Genomic DNA, 13,183 nt, shown 5'->3' with positions numbered 1-13,183 from the left:
TTGATTTAAGGCATTGGCATGCTGGCTAATATCTGAACAGAGGATAGACCGAAGATGTCACTGCCTTGGTCCTTTCATTGCTGGCTGCTACTTCCTGGCAGATGTCAAGTGGTGCGATACCAGCTAAACAGTGTAATTTCTCCAGTGGTGTGGGGCATAGACACCCTGTGATAATGTGACATGTCTCATTTAGAGCCATAGCCATGGTTTTGAAAGGAAGCAGAATTTATACAATGATATGCTGAATAAAACATTGGGTCTCTGCTTTTCATACACATGCATTGCAATTTTTTAAAAAACATTATATCATAGCCAGAGCTGCCATGGTCCATTTGATCCTTATGCAAGCTAAAAATTTTGCAGAACAGATAAGTTGCTTAAGTTAATGAACAAATACTAAACCATGGCTTTATAGGGCTTGGTGGAGTCAACTAATGCAGTTTCAACACCATCTTTAAAGCATAGAGAGTCATCATAGATCTGAGGTGGATCTACTAGAAACCCAGGGTTAGCACTACCTTTAATCTGCTAGTCCCAACTCAAGAAAAGGTAAAGCAAAGGTTTTCCCTTGACATTAAGTTTAGTCATTTCCAACTCTGTGTGTTTGTGTGTGTGTTCATCTCCATTTCTAAGACAAAAAGCCAGGTTGTTCGTAGATGCCTCAAAGGTCACGTGGCTGGCATGACTCCTCCCAACTCAAATAGACTCTCAGAATCAATGGGATTTACATATGAATTGACTTACCGTTTAGATGTTGATTTTATGGGTTTACTAGGTTGCAACAAGTAGCTGAATTTAGGTTTTGAAAAAGAGATTGCAGTATATCTAGGGCTTAAGGCTATGATCTAACCCAATTGAAGCAATTACCCACGTTTCCAGAAAACATTAAAACGGATTTTGAAATGTATGACTACAAAGCTTTATAGATAATGCGATCTCCAAGGGGTGCCATGCCTGAACATTTATTTTACAGGATCAAACAAGCAAGAAATGTATTTTCATCTCATTCAAAATATGCATAATCCATCACTTTACTGAGAATGAATGAAAACTCTTGGTCTGTCCGAACACATGGCGGTTAGGATAGTTGTTTGATGTACATTTTGATGTTCTGCTGAATTTAGATGGCTGCCAAATAGATTTGGGGGGGGGGGGGTTTAAAAATCATAGGGGCATTTTAGGAATCAGAATGGGAATGTCATCTAGCACATTACAAAGTCCCTTTAAGCATTATTATTTTGTACAAAGCTATAGCTTACCCCTCTTAAAGCCCAGGTGAGTAACTATTGAAAACATAGCCTTCCAATAAGGATTGTTCTGTACCACCCAGCTTCCCTTGTCCAGATTTGTATTGAGGAGCCATGACTTTTTCACCTCTTTGATGCAGCCCACACTCCTTGGGTTCTCCTCTGGAGGAGATGTTCCTCTCAAGCTCATATAGTATAGAGTTTGGAAAAGTTTCTCTGGGAACTCCATATCCACGTATTCTCCATGGATATATAAAACTGTGGATAATAGCAAACCCTTTGTTTTGACTATACTTGGGTCATTTGCATATTGTAGAATTATACTGGAGGATCTAAAGAGGCTTACAAACATTTTTCAGAGCATGGGAAAATGAAATACTGAATCCATGGATAATTGTGTTGTACTTTGCAGAAAGAAATCAAGGTATATTTAATCTATGTATGATAAAAAATGAGCATACCTAGGAACTGAAAAGGCAATCACAACTAATTAAATGCCTAATGGTTTTCTGTGGTTTCACAGCATCCAAAATCTGCTTTAGAGAAGTTTATAAATTATAAATTATAACTTCGTAAATTATAAACTACATGTGTTGTCGAAGGCTTTCATGGCAGGAATCACTGGGTTGCTGTGAGTTTTCTGGGCTGTATGGCCATGCTCCAGAGACATTCTCTCTGTACAACCTCTGAGGATACCTGCCCTAGATGTGGGCGAAATGTTAGGAGAGAATGCTTCTGGAACATGGCCATACAGCCCGGAAAATTCACAGCAACCTATAAACTACGTGTTTATAATGCTATTATTCTGCTTTGACTGCTGTGGCAACACTATAAGGAATCGTGGGATTTGCAGTTTAGGGAAGGATATTTACAATTACTGTATCTACCACGGGGCTCTTGGGCACTAAATTACAAGCTCCAGGAGTGCACAGAATGTTTCCATGGCAATTAAGGTGGCACGATAGTGCTATAACAGTACAGTGTGATAAAGCCCTCAGTCTGCCTAATGACAGAGCTGACCTGACTAGCAGAGAACAAACAGGATAAGCTGGGCTGCCTTGTCTCTTGCTCTATTTGAAATGAAAAGGTATATCATGTCTCTCCATCTGTGAATATGGCAATTGACCTCTACTCCTTTTGAGAGTGAACCTGTCTAACAAAACAGTCAGCCCTCTGGATCAATAGATTCTGCAACTACACACCCACACACACATGCATACATAATGGGCTAGAGCTACACTTATATATATATATATATATATATATATATATATATATATATATATATATATATACCTGTTCCAACTTACATACAAATTCAACTTAAGAACAAACCTACAGAACCTATCTTGTTTGTAACTTGGGGACTGCCTGTATTTTATGGGACTTGAGAGGAGTCCCTCGTGGCACAATGGGTTAAACCCTTGTGCTGGCATGACTGCTGACTGAAAGGTCAGCGGTTCGAATCCAGGGAGAGGGGGTGAGCTCCCATCTTTCAGCTCCAGCTTTTCATGTGGGGATATGAGAGAAGCCTCCCACAGGATGGTCAAACATCCTGTCATCCCCTGAGCAACGTCCTTGCAGGTGGCCAATTCTCTCACACCAGAAGCGACTTGCAGTTCTCAAGTTGCTCCTGTCACAAAAAAAGAAAAGAAAAAAGAAACTTGACCATCCACAGATTTTGATATTCATGGTTGGGTGGGGGTGGGGTGGTCCTGGAAACAAACCACAATGGATGCAAATGACACATTGTTTTTCATCTTCAAGGATGGTGGTGGAATGGGTAGCCATAATCATCAAATTTAGGACAGAGTTGAAATTGTTGACTCAGACACTAAATAGTCTGGGTGCAGTGTAGGTGTGCCACTGTTGCATTTGTGGTCAGAGCAGAGTGTGGCATGAGCCTGCACAACCTAAACCAGATGTCTGTCTGCCCTATGGATCAGAGGAGGGTATTCATATATGTCACAAGCATTGAGCCAAGATCCATTTGCCGGTATGGCTGGTTTCTGTATATGTTCACATTTAACAGCAAAATATTCATGAAATGCTTTACTTAAACTGAGTCACAGAATCATTGAATCATTGAGTTGGAAGAGACCTCGTAGACCATCCAGTCTAAACCTATCCTGCCAAGAATCAGGAAAATCACATTCAAAGCACCCCCTATAGATGGCCATCCAGCCTCTGCTCAAATGCCTTCAGAAAAGGAGCCTCCACCACACTCCGGGGCAGAGTTCCACTGCTGAACAGCTCTCACAGTTAGAAAATTCTTCCTAATGTTCAGGTGGAATCTCCTTTTATGTAATTGGAAGCCATTGTTCCCCACCCTAGTTTCCAGGGCAGCAGAAAACAAGCTTGCTTCCTCCTCCCTATGACTTCCCCTCACATATTTATACATGATCCACATTATGTCTCCTCTCAGCCTCCTCTTCTTCAGTCTAAACATGCCCATCTCTTCAAGCTGCTCCTCGTAGAGTTTATTCTCCAGACCCTTGATTATTTGAGTCACCCTCCTCTGGACACATTCCAGCTTAGAGTCAACATCTCCCTTCAATTGCAGTACCCAGAATTGGATACAATGTGATTCCAGGTGTGGTCTGACCAAGGCAGAATAGAGGGGTAGCAGGAATTTGCAGGAAACTCCAGATTATCCATAGACCTTATAGAATCAAAGAGTTGGAAGAGACCCCGTGGGCCATCCTGTCCAGCCCCCCGCCAAGAAGCAGGAAAATTGCATTCAAAACACCCCCTACAGATGGCCACCCAGCCTCTGCTTAAAAGCCTCCAAAGAACGAGCCTCCAGTACAGTCCAGGACAGAGAGTTCCACTGCTGAACTGCTCTCACAGTGAGGAAGTTCTTCCTAATGTTCAAGTGGAATCCCCTTTCCTGTAGATTGAAGCCATTGTTCCACGTCCTAGTCTCCAGGGCTGCAGAAAACAAACTTGCTCCCTCCTCCCTATGATGCACAACCACCCTTTATTTGTAGACTTCTAAAATATTGGAATAAGATGCAGTAAAAGATTTCTGTTACACAGACCTTTCCTCAAGATATCAAACATTTTTAACCTTTTTCCTTTGGCATAAATTCTTCTCTAAAATACCATTCCAGCAGGATTGTTTTGACTTTGCTAACTTGCTTTTGCTATTCTAATATTAAAAGCTTGAAATTGCCAGTTCAACTTGATATATAGCAATGCTGGTAAGAAAAAAAGCAATTGAGCCCCAAAGAGCCATGGAGGGAAATCTTATTCCCATTAGCCTGTTTTTTTATTTATTAAGGATGCCAGTATATTTGGCAGCAGCAAAGCGAATTCAGTCTTTTCTATTGTTTTCATTAGCTGCTGACAATCATGTTATGAGAAAGAAGTGATTTTTCATTTTGAAGCAAACAGTAGCCTGTATGCTTTGGGTGATTGCAATAGTTCACAGCATATTGCCTGCCGCTGTATAGTCCTTCATAAAAGATTCCTCATAGCATTATCTGGTAGGTTTTTATTTGGAAGACACTTTGAGCACTCTATAAAATCTTAAATAATGATGTTGTGGGTTCCCCCCTGAACTGAGTTTGATATCCTATAGAGCAGACATGGGCAAATTCCAGCCCTCCGTTTAAGCAGCTGAGGGGGAAAAGGAAAGGGCCTGAGGCTGTTAGGAATTGTGGAAGTTGGAGTCCCAAACACCTAGAGAGCCGGAGTTTTCCCATGTCTGCTATAGAGAGTTTGCAAAAGCTAAAACTTGCCTGTAGTTCTGTTGCCTTTTGTTTCTGAGGATCTTTCTATAAAATAATAGTATCAGTGATAATAATTTGTACTTGCCTCATATTGGTTGCTAACTTGAGACACAACATTCATGACAATTTGCCTCCCAACTGGTTCTGTGGCCCTTAAACTACTTTAAAAAGAATCCCCATTGACCTTGCAATCTAACTGAAGATCTGCATAGTTTGGGGGATTTTTTTTTTTGCAAACTTATATTTACAGCCCTTGGTGGCACAGCGGATTAAACTGCTGAGCTGCTGATCTTGCTGATCAAAAGGTTGGCAGTTTGAATCCGGAGAGCAGGGTGAGCTCCCACTGTTAGGTCCAGCTTATGCCAACCTAGCAGTTTGAAAACATGCAAATGTGAGTGGATCAATAGGTACTGCCTTGGCGGGAAGGTAAAGTTATGCCAGCCCCATGACCTCAGAGGTGTCTACAGACAACACCAGCTCTTTGGTTTATTTATTTATTTATTTATTTGTGACATTTGGATCCCGCCTTTCTCAGCCCGAAGGCAACTCAAGGCGGCTTACAAATTGGCAGCAATTTGATGCCATAGTAGTCATAAAATACAATTAAAAACATTTAGAATAACATTGTAAAAATCCATTAAAAACCATTAAAAACATTTAATCACCAATGTCTTCCTGTTAATCTCATTTTCCAGTAGCATTGTCTAGCCATTCCATGTTTACTCTTTCATAGTTCCATGTTTATCTATTACGATGCTTTTCCAAAGGCTTGTTCAAAGAGTCAGGTTTTTACTTTTTTTCTGGAAAGTCAGGAGGGAGGGGGTCAAACTAATATCTTTAGAAAGGGAGTGCCACAGCCGAGGGGCCACCACTGAGAAGGCCCTGTCCCTCGTCCCTGCCAGACATGCCTGCAAAGAAGGAGGGATTGAGAGCAGGGCTTCCCCAGATGATCTTAAGTTCCTAGATGGTTCATAAGGAGAGATACGTTTGGAAGAAATACGTGAGATGACACCACACCCCAGCATTGGACATGACTAGACTCAATGACAAGGGGAAAACTTTACCTTTACTTTATATTGAAATTTATTCTTCCAAAAATTGAATGCAGAGCATGCAAGCACAGATTTCTTTATGAGTCATATGATGTATTTTATGTATGAGTCTTCTTACAGCTGAAACTCTGAGGGAGGCATACACAATGAAAATAAACACAATTAAACTAATAAGATCATTGACAAACAAAAGTGATCCCAACCCCAAGTAGGTATTATCTCTGTTGCTTGAAACTGTTGATACCATCAAGATCAGCCTCATCAGTTTGCTTCATTCCCAACCACAAACCTGATTTTTGTTCAGTGTGCTTCGATTGAGAAGGTTCCTCGCTTATATACATCTGTAAACATCTACAATTTTTAGTTCTAAAATTGACCCCCAAAACCTGTGTCGACTTATTCACAGGTCAATATGAGTAAAAAGGTAAACATAAAAGTTCCCCCTTGACATGAAGTCTAGATGTGCCCAGCTCTGGGGGGTGGTGCTCACCTCAATTTCTAAGTCAAAGAGCCGGTGTTTTCTGTAGATGCCTCCAAGGTCATGTGGCCTGCATGACTGTACAGAGTGTCATTACCTTACTGTTGAAGCAGTACCTATTGATCTACTCACATTTGCATGCTTTTGAACTGCTAGGTTGGCAGAAGCTGGGGCTAACAGCAGAAGCTCACCCATCCGCTCCCTAGATTCGAACTGCCAACCTGTCAGTACTGTTATATATAAAAAAAGAATCATTCTCTTTCATTAGTAGAATGGCACTGGCACTTTACCCATTACACATACAAATATGTTGTGATGGCAGTGGCACTTTAGTCATTTATTTGGCTAATATAAGGCCAAACGTATTGCATGGGAAAGTTAAAGCATATATCTCATTTATCCAACTAGCTCTTTGTATTATAGCCCTAGGATACAGGTACATGGTGTCATTATTACTTAGCATTGGAGGGATTTAAAAATAAACCATGACCTGAACTTACTTAAAATGAGTCACGCCACCTTTAAAAATCACCTATAACGCTCTGTCCAGTTTTGAGCATCGCAATTTGAGAAGGATATTGACAAGGTGAAACATGTCGAGACGAGGGTGACTAAAATGGCAAATAGTTTGGAAACCATACTGTATGAGTTTCAGTTAAGGGAACTGTTTGGGGAGCTGTATCGGAGTCCAATGGAAGTTTTTAAGGGCTACAGTGCAGATAAATTTATGACGATCCCATACATTTCACAGGTTTTTCTTAGGCACAGAGTACTCAGAGGTGGTTCTGTCAATCCCTTCACTGAATTATAGCCCCTAGCATCCACTAGCAGTCTCCCATCCAAATAGTAACCAGGGCTGACCCTGCTTAGATTCCAAGACCAGACAGGATCTGGTACTAAGCTGAACCCAGGGTGATGTCACCTGTTAACCAGCAAAATCATTTCCAATTTGGTCATGCATTTTTCTTCTTTCCTCCATATTTTTAATGTGTGCCTGATATACTTAGCTTAAGTGGCTGAGGGGGAAAAGGAAGGCTGTGAGGAATTGTGGGAGTTCAAGTCCAAAACACCGGGAGGGTGGGCCCAAGTTTGCCCAGGCCTGTTTTAGATGGATCGATTCCATCAAGAGAGCCAAGGCACCAAGTTTGCAAAACCTGAACTGATAACAATTGGAGAATGGAGGTCTCATTCACTGAATCTCAAGTCAAAGCCAACCGGATGCCCCACACAACAGCAGCAACATCTATATAAATAAAAATGTAATATTCATTTGTGGGATTAACATAACTCAAAAACCACTGGATGAATTGACACCAAAATTGGACACAATACTGATATCAGGCTAACAAGTGACCATCACTCATGAAAACACTGAAAAACACAGCAGAAGGGACTTAAAAAGCCAAAAATATAAAAAAATACATTATAATGCATGCACAAAACCACATATATACACATAAACACACATATATACATATACACAAATATATACACATATATACACACACAAAACACATATACACAGACTGGGCCACAGCAATGCGTGGCAAAGGACGGCTTGTTGGTATTATTATTATTATCAATGGGAGATTTATTATTTTATTATTATTATTATTATTAATGGGAGATTATAGGTAAAGGTAAAGGTTTTTCCCTAACATTAAGTCTAGTCGTCTAATCAATGAAAGTAAAAAAATATACTGCAACTACATTGTGAAATAAATTACATTGGCACCACTTAACTACCATGGCTCAAGGCTATGGAATCTTGGGAGCTGTAGTTTTACAGGGTCTTCAGCCCTGCCCGACAAAGAGTGCTGGTGTTGCACCACAGGATCCTATAAAAATGAATCATGGCAATTAAAGCAGTGTCAAACTGCATTAATTCTACAGTGTGCATGCCGCTACCACCTTCCACTTCAAGGAGGGCAGTGTCAAGTGACCAAAGCCACCTCTCCCATACCCCGACCTCCGTTGAAAGTGGGCGGAGCTTGAATCCCCTTCATTCATACCTTTGGCTGGAAGGGCGGGGCCTTCTTCCTCTTTAAGAACCTAGTGGCTGCTAAGCCCTCTCCAATAGCCCCGCCCCTACTCGGAAGGCGGTACCACGTGACCAGAGCCGCCTTCTCCTCCCACCTCCTGCTTATTTTCTAAAGTGGGCGGAGCTTGGGACCCTTCATTCATCGTCTGGCGGGGAGGGCGTGGCCTGCGCGTGGCTGGCGCTGCCCTGCGGCGGCGGCGCGCGCGCGGCGCCTTATGAATGAATGAAAGCAAGCAAGCAAGCGAGCAAGCGGCAGGCATGTAGCCAGGGGGGGGGCTCGGGGGGCTTCAGCCCCCCCCGAAATTCTCATGGTGGTTCGCGAAAAGGCCTTACTGGTGCATTATTTAAACTGTTATGTTTATTAATATCATGATTTGATTACCATTCTCAATATATCCCATATGTATGGGGGTATTGGGGTAATGATACAAAAGGTTTGCTAGGCTAGACCCTCTTTCACTCAGACTCAGCCCCCCCCGAAACTCAGCCCCCCCCCGAAACCCCCCCTGAAATTTTTTTAGCCCCCCCCGAAACGAAATCCTGGCTACGGGCCTGGCAAGCGGCTGTTGGGTTTCCTGGAGCGGCGGAGGCAGATGCCAGGCATCCGGAGAAGTGGACCAGGAGGAAGGAAGGAAGGAAGGAAGGAGACCCAGGCAGGTGCGTTGCTTCTCGCTTTTTGGCTTAACCCAGTGGTTCCCAACCTTCCTTAATACAGTTCCTCAAGTTGTGGTGACCCACAACCATAACATTATTTTTCATAACTGTCATTTTGCTACTGTTGTGAATTGTGATGCAACTATCTGATATGCAGGATGTATTTTCTTTCATTAGACCAAATTTGGCACAAATACCCAATACACCCAAATTTGAATACTGGTGGGGTTGGAGCTGGGATTGATTTTGTCAAAACTGTCATTTTGCTACTGTTGTGAATTGTGATGCAACTATCTGATATGCAGGATGTATTTTCTTTCATTAGACCAAATTTGGCACAAATACCCAATACACCCAAATTTGAATACTGGTGGGGTTGGAGCTGGGATTGATTTTGTCATTTGGGAGTTGTAGTTGCTGGGATTTATATTTCACCTACCATCAAAGAGCATTCTGAACTCCACCAACAATAGAATTGAACCAAACTTGGGACACAGAATTCCCATGATCCGCAGAAAATACTGGAAGGGTTTGGTGGGCACTGACCTTGAGTTTTGGAGTTGTAGTTCGCCTACATCCAGAGAGCACGGTGGACTCCAGCAGTGATATATCTGGACCAAACTTGGCACGAATCCTCAATATGCCCAAATGCGAACACTGGTGGAGTTTGGGGAAAATAGAACATGACATTTGAGAGTAGTAGTTACTGGGATTTATAGTTCACCTACAATCAAAGTGCATTCTGAATCCCACCAATGACAGAATTGGGCCAAACCTCCCACACAGAATCCCCATGACCAACAGAAAATACTGTGTTTTCGGATGGTCTTTGGTGACCCCTCTGACACCCCCTCACAACCCCCCCCCCCAGGGGTCCTGACCCCCAGGTTGAGAAATGCTGGTTTAACCTGATTCTTAAGTCTTGCTGTCAAACAGTTTCTTCATTTGGGTTGCACTATAGAATTAAAGCAGTTTGGGTTGCACTGTTTGAATGAAAGCAGATACAGTGGGTATCTGACCTGGCTTAAGGCCATGGGATCCTGGGATTTGTAGTTTGGTGAGACTCCAGCACTCATGAGCAGGGAAGGCTATTAAGACCTTAGACTTCAACAACTTCTAAGATATTGTAAAACTAAACTCCTCTGTTATATTCTCCTAATCCCACATAGTTGAACCATAGCTGTGAAAATGGTGCCAAACTACGTTATTTCGGCAGTGTAGGTGCACAGATGTGCCTCCAGGCACCGTCTGGAAACGGATCTGACTCATCTGGTCAAAAGGCTGACTTCAATAATGGGGAATCCACTTGATCAATCCAGGGAAGAGAGGAAAAGCATTCTACTCCCAGCTTTTACTTGCAGCCCACCTTCTTAAAGAAGCGGGATGGTTGTTGATGAAGAATATTCTGTTTGCAGATTGCTTGCAAGGCATCTCACAACTCTATTTGGCGTCAACTAAAGTTTCATGACAGTTTTCAGGGTTGGCCCCAAACAGACCTCATTATAGTCATCCAGATAGAATATCTGCCATTTCTACACCAGTGGTTCCTAGTAAAAGGTGTTTTGTGACATATATTTTAAAATATTTTATTATGTAATTATTTGTGTCAGGAGCGACTTGAGAAACTGCAAGTCGCTTCTGGTGTGAGAGAATTGGCTGTCTGCAAGGATGCTGCCCAGGGGATATCCAGGTGTTTTGATGTTTTACCATCCTTGTGGGAATCTTCTCTCATGTCCCCGCATGAGGAGCTGGAGCTGACAGAGGGAGCTCATCCATGCTCTCCCCGGATTCGAACCTCCAAGCTGTCAATCCTCAGTCCTGCCAGCACAAGGGTTTAACCCATTACACCACCAGGGGCTCCTAATATTTTTATTGAGAACTTTGAAATACATGAACACCATTGTATATGCATATATAATATCCAGGCATTGGATTTGAACTTAACCTTCCAGATTTAGATCATAGAATCATAGAGTTGGAAGAAACCTCAGGGGGCCATCCAGTCTAACCCCATCCTGCCAAAAAGTAGGAAAATCACATTCAAATCACCCCCGACAGATGGCCACACAGCCTCTACGTAAAAGCCTCCAAAGAAGGCACCTCCACCACACTTCAGGGCACTTAACAGCTCTCACATTTCAGGAAGTTCTTCCTAATATTCAGGTGAAATCTCCTTTCCTGTAGTTTGAAGCCACTGCTCCATATCCTAGCCTCCGGAGCAGCAGAAAAGAAGCTTGCTCCCTCCTCCCTATGGCTTTCCCTCAAATATTTATACATGGCTATCATGTAAAACAACATTCCATGTCTCCTCTCAGCCTTCTCTTCTGCAGGCTAAACATGCCCAGCTCTTTAAGCCACTCCTCATAGGGCTTGTTCTCTAGATCCTTGATCATTTTAATCGCCCTCCTCTGGCTTTTATCCTAGAACTATTGAACTCCATGGTTTCACATTGATGTAGCATTGGGGGCTGTGTGGTGGTGGTGGTGGTGTGTGTGTGTGTGTGGAGGAATGGGTGTGTTGCTTTGTGGTGTGTGTTGGGGAAATCATTTAATTTTGTTGTACAATAGTACCATGACAATAAAGCTAGTCTATTCTATCTGTAACCATGTTAAGATGTAATTGTGTGGACTTTAATATATTATCCTCTGGCGGGCACTGAACACACTTGAGGTTTCCCCAGAGTATACTGGGAATCATGCTCTACTCTTATAATAATAATAATAATAATAATAATAATAATAATAAACACTTTATTTATATTTCTTTCTATCTCCTCAAGGGAGTACAACATACACAGATAGGCAAACATTAAATGCCTTTAATACAGTGAAATAACCATGACACACAAATACACAGAACAAAGGTAAAGACTTCCCCTTTCATCTTTGGCTTCTGAGGCGGTGTTCAACTCTGGCCATGGGGAGGTGCTCTCTTTCCATTTCCAAGCTGAGGAGCCTGTTGTCTATAGACACCTCCTGGTCATGTTGGTGGCATGGCTGCATGGGCACCTTTATTACCTTCCCACTGAAACAGTACCTATTGATCTACTTACATTTGCATGTTTTCGAACTGTTGGGTTGGCAGGAGCTAGAGCTAGCAGCAGAAGCTCACCCCGACCCACAAAATCAAAATGCAAACCTTCCAGTCAGCAGTTCAGCAGCACAAGGGTTTACCCATTGCACCACTACAGCTACTGTAATCTTTTTCTTCCCAGTGCCAATGTTTCTGTATAAATGCTGCCCTTTGATTTGAGACAGAAAAATGGAATGTGTCTTTCAGAGGCATCCTATTCTGGAAATTATGACCATGCCCCTCAGATTTCCTTGCAACAGAAGAAACCCCACAATTAATTTTACCACCTGCAGCTGTTCACAGTTGAATGGGAGCTCTCCCCAGATCAGGCCAGACGGTGAGCCCTGGCATGGCTCCAGTTCATTTGGAATAGTTGCAGGAGGAGTGGTGCCAAAATCAAAAGTCCTGTATATTCGTAGCCTCCAGGCAGCATCTTCAGTGGCCAGGTCTGTGTTACAATAATAAATGTATATAGTGCATGCTGCATTTGTACTCTGATTTACTTCTATGCTTTGGCTTTGAGCAGCATTGTATATTTCAGGAATATTTCATCTCCTTCTGGAGCAGGTGGATCAACATACAGATGGCACCCTTGGAATAGATATGGTTTAGTGTATTTCTCTTTCATCCTCAGTTTTGCCCGCTCTGCTTTAATGATGCCCTATGCAGCAGTTAAAGACATTCAGAAGGTATTCCTGATGCATATTAATCCTGGCATTGGATGGTAGCACGAAGACTTTTGTTTTTCTTTTAAGTCATGGTAAATACTCTGAATTGGTCACAATCATTATATAATGGATATAAGGCATGGTCATTATGTGATGGTTAATTATTCATCTCTTTTCACACTTCCCATCTCATGGCAATTAAGATAAAATGATGAGTGTTTTCATGTTGACTTCATA

The 13,183-nt window shown here is 42.2% G+C and overlaps 1 protein-coding gene across 3 annotated transcripts in view; it reads left to right on the top strand.

Annotated features, from left to right (window-relative positions):
* Nucleotides 1-9,091: 9,091 nt before the first annotated feature.
* The window catches only part of MRAP2 (melanocortin 2 receptor accessory protein 2), a 42,036-nt gene continuing 37,944 nt past the window's right edge, over nucleotides 9,092-13,183 (top strand). For 2 of the 3 annotated variants that reach the window (XM_067467623.1, XM_067467613.1), the window contains exon 1: nucleotides 9,092-9,209. Coding sequence is in view for 1 of the 3 variants with exons in the window: in XM_067467613.1 (XP_067323714.1) it covers nucleotides 9,146-9,209 (64 nt within the window). In the remaining 2 variants the exon portion in view is untranslated. The remainder of the gene's footprint in view (nucleotides 9,210-13,183) is intronic. The other variant, XM_067467617.1, reaches the window with a different exon arrangement.

Source organism: Anolis sagrei, chromosome 1, assembly GCF_037176765.1.
Source record: "Anolis sagrei isolate rAnoSag1 chromosome 1, rAnoSag1.mat, whole genome shotgun sequence".
In the NCBI taxonomy this organism is placed as follows: Eukaryota; Metazoa; Chordata; class Lepidosauria; order Squamata; family Dactyloidae; genus Anolis; species Anolis sagrei.
This window is presented reverse-complemented; position numbering and strand designations above follow the sequence as displayed.